Source organism: Gopherus evgoodei, chromosome 22 (assembly GCF_007399415.2).
Source record: "Gopherus evgoodei ecotype Sinaloan lineage chromosome 22, rGopEvg1_v1.p, whole genome shotgun sequence".
In the NCBI taxonomy this organism is placed as follows: Eukaryota; Metazoa; Chordata; order Testudines; family Testudinidae; genus Gopherus; species Gopherus evgoodei.
This window is the reverse complement of record NC_044343.1, coordinates 11,552,981-11,560,216: the sequence shown is the minus strand read 5'-3', so window position 1 is coordinate 11,560,216 and position 7,236 is coordinate 11,552,981. Positions and strand designations below refer to the sequence as shown.

At 54.9% G+C, this 7,236-nt stretch overlaps 1 protein-coding gene across 1 annotated transcript in view; it reads right to left on the bottom strand.

The window, feature by feature from the left end:
- Nucleotides 1-2,289: 2,289 nt before the first annotated feature.
- The window catches only part of ATP8B3 (ATPase phospholipid transporting 8B3), a 42,565-nt gene continuing 37,618 nt past the window's right edge, over nt 2,290-7,236 (bottom strand). Inside the window, exons 26-29 of the mRNA XM_030540809.1 lie at nt 6,397-6,636; nt 4,058-4,196; nt 3,460-3,590; nt 2,290-2,556 (exon numbers count right to left, since the gene is read on the bottom strand). Coding sequence (XP_030396669.1) covers nt 2,290-2,556; nt 3,460-3,590; nt 4,058-4,196; nt 6,397-6,636 — 777 coding nt within the window. The remainder of the gene's footprint in view (nt 2,557-3,459; nt 3,591-4,057; nt 4,197-6,396; nt 6,637-7,236) is intronic.

Here is a 7,236-nt window from a genome sequence, read left to right as displayed (position 1 = left end):
AAGGGAGACTTCCCAGGAGGGAAGGGTCATAGAATCATAGAATATCAGGGTTGGAAGGGACCTCAGGAGGTATCTAGTCCAACCCCCTGCTCCAAAGCAGGACCAATCCCCAACTAAATCATCCCAGCCAGGGCTTTGTCAAGCCTGATCTTATAAACCTCTACGGAAGGAGATTCCACCACCTCCCTAGGTAACCCATTCCAGTGCTTCACCACCCTCCTAGTGAAACAGCGTTTCCTAATATCCAACCTAGACCTTCCCCACTGCAACTTGAGACCATTGCTCCTTGTTCTGTCATCTGCCACCACTGAGAACAGCCGAACTCCATCCTCTTTGGAATCCCCCTTCAGGTAGACAGATCTGGCTTTAAGACTAAGCCTGATAAGTTTATGGAGGGGATGGTATGATGGGATAGCCTAATTTTGGAAATTAATTGGCAATTGATCTTTGATTATCAGCAGGTAAGTATGCCCAGTGGTCTGTGATGGGATGTTAGATGGGGTGGGATCTGAGTTACTACAGAGAATTCTTTCCTGGGTGCTGGCTGGTGAGTCTTGCCCATATGCTCAGAGTTTAACTGATCACCATATTTGGGTTCGGGAAGGAATTTTCCTCCAGGGCAGATTGGCAGACCTGGAGGTTTTTCGCCTTCCTCTGCAGCGTGGGGCAAGGGTCACTTGCTGGAGGATTCTCTGCAGTTTGAGGTCTTCAAATCACAATTTGAGGACTTCAATAACTCAGACATAGGTTAGGGGTTTGTTATTGAAGTGGGTGGGTGCGATTCTGTGGCCTGCATTGTGCAGGAGGTCAGACTAGATGATCATAATGGTCCCTTCTGACCTTTGAGTCTATGAGTTGAAGGCTGCTATCAAATCCCCCCTCACTCTTCTCTTCTGCAGACTAAACAAGCCCAGTTCCTTCAGCCTCTCCTCGTAAGTCATGTGCCCCAGCCCCCTGATCATTTTCATTGCCCTCCGCTGGACTCTCTCCAATTTGTCCACATCCCTTCTGTAGTGGGGAGCAAAACTGGACACAATGCTCCAGGTGTGGCCTCGCCAGTGTCGAATAGAGGGGACTAATCACTTCCCTCGATCTGCTGGCACAATGTTCTTACTAATGGAGCCCAATATGCCGTTGGTGTCCTTGGCAACAAGGACACACTGCTGACTCATATCCAGCTTCTCATCCACTGTAACTCCTAGGTGCTTTTTTGCAGAACTGCTGCCTAGCCACTCGGTCCCTAGTCTGTAGCAGTGCATGGGATTCTTCCATCGTAAGTGCAGGACTCTGCACTTGTCCTTGTTGAACCTCATCCGATTTCTTTTGGCCCAATCCTCTAATTCATCTAGATCACTCTGGACCCTATCCCACCCTCCAGCGTATACCTCTCCCCCCAGCTTAGTGTCATCTGCGAACTTGCTGAGGGTGCAATCCATCCCCAGACAGCCCTTCAAGAGGACCCATATGGCATTAAATAGCCAGACCCAGAGCTCTTATTGTACTGAGGCACTTTATTAATTCGGAACACGGAATGTACCATAACAAGCTGGGGCCAGGCACACGCCCACTTACTCTGTGGCACGCGCTGGCTGCCTGCACATTCACAGCTGTAGCAGATACAAGATCCATATCCTCCTGCTCCAAAGCCACAGGCCTTGGTCTTTTAAGGTCAGTAAGAATCCCTGTTAACAGTATAGGGCCTATGACCCACAGTTGGAGCAATTCCGAGTCCATCCAGGAGAGGGCAGCTGTGCACACAAGCACGAGCTAGTTCATTACAACACCGAGGTTGTGTTAGTGAGCTCGAGAGGTGAGCTTTGGGGCAGAATGAGGCCACCATCCTTCCGCTCTGTGTACTCCTGCCAAGTGAGGAGAGTTCTGAGCACAGTGTATAAAGACTGAGCTGGTCAGCGCATGAATGGTCCTTGCCTGACACATCAGTGTTGCTAAGGGCACTATCTTCCTGCCCAGAGACCCTTACTCCGCCCTGACACAGCAGCTGGCATGATGTAGTAACCTTATCCTGAAACAGCAGTGAGGGGTCCAGAGGGAATATCCACAGATAATTCACGCCTGCAAATAACACTAGTGGCCACCAGGTGTCACTGTTGCTCTGCAGAAAGGCTGGCAAAGGAATACTTCTCTGGCAGTCAAAAAATAGAAAAAATGACCCTTAAAGGAGACGTGCAGCCAGTTCGGTGCCTGGCTAGCACTCACAGTCTGCAGCCTCCAGACCCAGCTGGGAAGCAGTTTCCCAAGTCCAAAAGCAGCATGAAACATAAAATCCCTTTAATTGCATTCCTTTAAGAAAACACTGGGGCTTGAAGCTGCACCCTCCCTGGTGGGCAGCGGGATGCTCTGGTAGCTGCCGGCATTCACTGGGCCTCGGCTCCTGGAGTCCTTCACCCGCAGGCTGGCGCCCCTGGCAATGAGGTCGGCGTAGCCTTCCTTGTGGGAGAAGGCGTAGCTGGAGCGCCGGTGCAAGGAGCCCCTGCGGAAGTGCGACTTCAGCTCCACGGTGCTCTCCGCCACCCGTAGGTCCCTGGAGCTAATCTTCTGCAGGGGAGCCAAGGAGAGAAAGGTCACCACCCCCAAAGGGAGAGAACTTGGGCTGAGAAAGGCAGGTTGGCCCTGGGGTGAAGGGACCAGTCTGAGAGATCTGGGGTCTGCCCCAGCCTCCTTGGTGGGCCTGGGACGAGTTTCTTCAGCTCTCGGGTTCCAGTCTGTCACATGGGCAGAGCAGGTTCCCTGCTGCGCAGGCTGGTTCACTCCCACCCAGCCAGCGAGCAGAGCTGGGGGAAGTAGCCTCCCGCTAGCGCTGCTCAGCCTGTGGGGGGCACTGATTCAGCTGGCTTTGCTGCTAGGCCATGACACCTGCCCCCAGCTGGGAGAGGAAAGTAGGGGGTGCTGGCAATGTATATTCCTGCTTCCCCATTAACAATGGGGGTAAATGGGTGATGCTTGGCCATTCCCACCACAATGCAATGAGAAAAGGCCAGGAGATTTCAACTCCAAAGAACACACAGGATCTTGTTGCCAAGGATGGGATGGCATCACACAACAATACAGAAAGCCAAAAGGCCCTTTCATAGAACGAGAAAAGACTCCAGCCCAGCATCAAGGCTTCAGTCATGGCCAGTACCTGATACTTCAGGGGAGCCTGTATCAATGTATCATGCCATATGTGCCAGTGGTGGGTTGGCTCATTTCTTCCTGACCACTAAGGTGATCATCTGGTGCCCTGAAGCATGAGAGTGGATTGTCCTTATCCCAGCCCGTACGGCAACGGCCAACCCCTTTAATAAATCCAGCCACACCCAGGCTAGAGACGTGCTGACGTGCCTGGAAAACAGGTCAGCATGGCAACGGACCCTTTGAGAATAGCCCAGGGCCTGGACTGCGAGGGAAGGGCCTTCAGAGATGTTGGTCTCCCACCCCATTGCCCAGAGCTACACTTACATCCTGAATGGTGCCGGTGCCTGTGATAACACGGAGCAGGCGGATGGTGAGGGAGGGGATGGTGTTCACCACCACGCACAGCAGGACGATGGCCAGGACGTACGGGTCGGTCAGGGCGTTCTGGGAGGCATCTGTCAGTAGGACGCAGGCCAGGGTGAGTCGCACAGGACATGAGAAAGACCCTAATGACTCTACCTATACCCAGGGCCCAGTCAGTGGGGATAGAAGGTCCGAGCCCTCACCCTGAGGCAACTGCAGCGTCCAGTGCGTCTTCCCAGCTCACACTGCATCAGTACGCCACTCTCCTAGCACAGCCCATGGGCCCATGAGGCGGCAGGGTTACGCAGGAATGGATCAGTCATGGATTTAGGGCTCTGCTTAAGGCCAATGGGATCATGACTCAGATCCCCCAGGCTGTACGGGGCAGGGGGACGGTGTCTCCAAACACTCCACTCCGCATGGCCCCGACTTCCTGCTTCTGACACCGCTGAGCAGGGGGATGAGAGAGGAGGGCTCAAGATAAATGGGTCAGGAGTGGGGAGAGGAAGTGACCCAGATGCGAGTCCCTCCACCATGGGGTCCCGGGGCGGCGCCTTACCCAGAAAGCGGAAGATGGTAGGGGCTTCTCTGAAGGCCGGGAAATTTTGGGTGAGGAAGGAGAAGAGGCAGAAGAAGATCAGGCTGCCTGCGATGGTCAGGAAGGTCAGAATGGTCCAGAATTTAATGTCCATGATGATCTGTCCAGGAAGAAGCAGAACCAGCAGCCCGTTAACCCTTTAGACTCTGCAGCCAGCGCTGGGATTGAGTCCAGGAATCGGCAGCCTCTGCTCCCCAGAGCTGCTCGCAGAGCCTTCAACCCAGGAGAGTTATCCCAGGCCTTTGACACAGCAGGTGAGACTGACCCCAGCGCTCGGCTCTGCCTAATTCTGGGGCCATTAACTCTCCTGCTGATTGCCAGGGGAGCAGTTAGGCCAGTGGTCCCCAACCATTTTGTCTGGCAGGCGCCAGACGAAGGACTGTGGTGGCAGTTGAGCATCCACCGAAATGCCGCTGAAATTTGGTGGCATTTTGGTGGCGATGCCTCCGGATGATGCCGTTTGTTGGCGGCAAGTTGTGTCATCCAGAGGTGTTGCCACCAAATTTCAGCGGCATTTCAGTGGATGCTCGACCACCGGCCAGGATGCGGGCACCACATTGGGGACCATGAGTTAGGCCATGGCTGAGCCTTGAGGAAAGTCATTGTGGCCAAATGGGCCAGTTCAGTTGGTGATATTAGAGATGGGACGTAAAGGTCAATGCGAGGGGGCATCCAAATCCAGTTAGTGCTTCTCCCGTGCCAATTAGACGCACTCTGCAAAAGGGTGAGGGCAGGTCTACCTCGGAGCTGGAGCTGTGACCTGCTGCTCAGGCAGACATGCCTGCGCTAGCCTGGCTTGACCTACTGCACTAAAAATGCAGGAGGGGAAAGGTGCCCCGAGGACACGCCTAGATCTCAGAGGGGTTCGTCCTGGGACGGTTACCCCTTCCTGCCACCCGGGCAGCCTCAGCACCACACTGCACTAGCTCAATCAGAGCTCCTGGAGTTGGGAATTACCCCTCCAGTGCCAGAGGAGAAGTTCCCCAAGAACACAGTGCTCGCCAGAGGGGCTTGTCTGTATAGGGCCCAACACAGCTGATGCTAGCCGAGTGCAGTCAGGGCTAGCAATGGCTGGGAAGTGTTTGTGTCACCCACTGGCAGGGGTGGAACCAACAGGGAAGATGGCCAGCACTTCCCCTAATGTAACATGGGCTCATCTCCTAGTCTGGGAGGCTCAAAGGAGTTGAAAGGGCAGAGCAGTTTCCCACCAGGGAACGCAGTCTCACAGAAATCAAAACGTCCCACGGGGCCGCGGTCATTTCAATGCCATTTCCGACGGGAAAAGCCTAACAGGATTGTTTCGACTTTCTCGTTTCATTTCAATAACGCCGAAACGTCTCCCTTTGCCCCGGTCACAACAGTTCACCTTCCTCACTTCAGTTTTATCTTTGAAGTACAGGAAAACCTCAGCGCTAGTGTTACATTTAACATTAGAGGTGTCTATGGACTCAGATGCACAGAGGGTAGAAACGAGAAGGTTTCCAGCCGTCAGAGGGAGGTTCTGGAACAGCCTTTGAATAGGAGCAGGGGAGGGCAAATAACCGGAGCCGGCGATGTTTGTGAATAAGGTTATTTGCTGGGCTTCCTGCAATGGCACAGCCTGGAATCAATCCGCAGACGGTTGACTAGCGTTGAAACGAACGAGACCCAGTGATGTGGGAATAATACGTCTGTACCTTCTCAACCCCAAGCGCTGGACTGTTCCTGGAACGAAACGTTTCGCTGGCCCTGACTAGAAATGTTCTCCAGGTCCCATTCGTGGGAAAATGTTGGGGTTTCGCTCCGACCCAGAAGGAACCGTTTGCCCAGAATTGCGGGTTCCCAACAGCCCTGCAAAGCAGTTTCCTCACCCGGCGCCTCACAGCCGCAAAACGGCCTCTTCTTCATCGCCAGCCCTGGCCCCTTCCCCAACTCGTGCCAGCCCCCCGTGACGGCTCACACCAAGCCGAGCCAACCTCCCTTCAGACTGCAGCGCCTCCCCCCACGTGGCCATTGGCTGCGTCCAGGGAACCCTTCCAGCCAAGGATGCTTAGAACAGACCAGGCCAGCTTCAGCTCTTGACTCTGGTGGAACGACACCCGTTTGGTCCCCGCGTGTCAAGGCCTGGAAACTTGGGGGGTTTTTTAGGCCCATAATCTCAAAAGTAGCCCATATGGTGCCACTCAAGGTCCTACATCTGCTGAGATGCTGCTCCTAATGAGGCTCAGTTTATCTGATTCTGCCCTGCTACCTGTCCTCGAGGGTGCCCCCCCCCAGCTCCTTGCTCTGAGATGGGGCGTGGGGGGGGAAGCGAGGCTCACCTCAGCAACGACAGACAGGAAGGCCGAAGTGGCCACTGTCACGGCGAAGGACTGGTAATCGCCAACAACCCTGCTGCCAACCCTGTCTTCGAAGGCCCACAGGGCAATGTAGAAGCTCCCCAAGGAGGTGACGGTGCCGTGGAGGAAGGTCACGCAGAAGACCCGGTAGTTGAAGAGCTCGTCTTTCTGGCCCACTTTATAGAGCTCGGGGAGTTGCAGACTCTTCTCCGCGCTCACGTCCTGCCGAGCAGCCAGAAGAAAGGGAGATGGGGGTCTCTGACACGCAGATGCCACCCATGTTAATGAGGCCACCCACCCAGCCATGTTACATACACCCATGATGAGCCTGGGGTGAGGAGGAGCCCACCCACGAGGTTGGTGGAGGGGTGGAGATATTAGGGATGGGCCGGTGGGGGAGCCAGCCATCCACCCACCTGTGCTGGGCGGGGGGGGCATGAGATTTTGAGGTGCTACAGCGCCAGGGACACGTGCAATCTCTGTGTGTGGTCTTCACACACAGCTAGGAGCTCAAAATGCTGAGGCCTAGATCCCAGATCACAGCAGATGGAGGAGAAGCCGGCTGAGGGGGACAGGGGAGATGGAGCGCAGCCCCCACTCACAAACAGAGTGGCATGAGCCCTTGCTACCATTTCCTAGTAGGGAGCGGTTCAGAGGCATGGAAGTACCAGGCACAGTCTGATCAAGGACACTTAAGAGGGACACGGACAGGCCTGAAGGTAGACTGGGTCCTGCCTCAGCACGGGGGGACCGGACTTGATGACCTCTCGAGGTCCCTTCCACCCTGATACTTCTGGGGTTCTAAGTCCCATGGAGAATCTT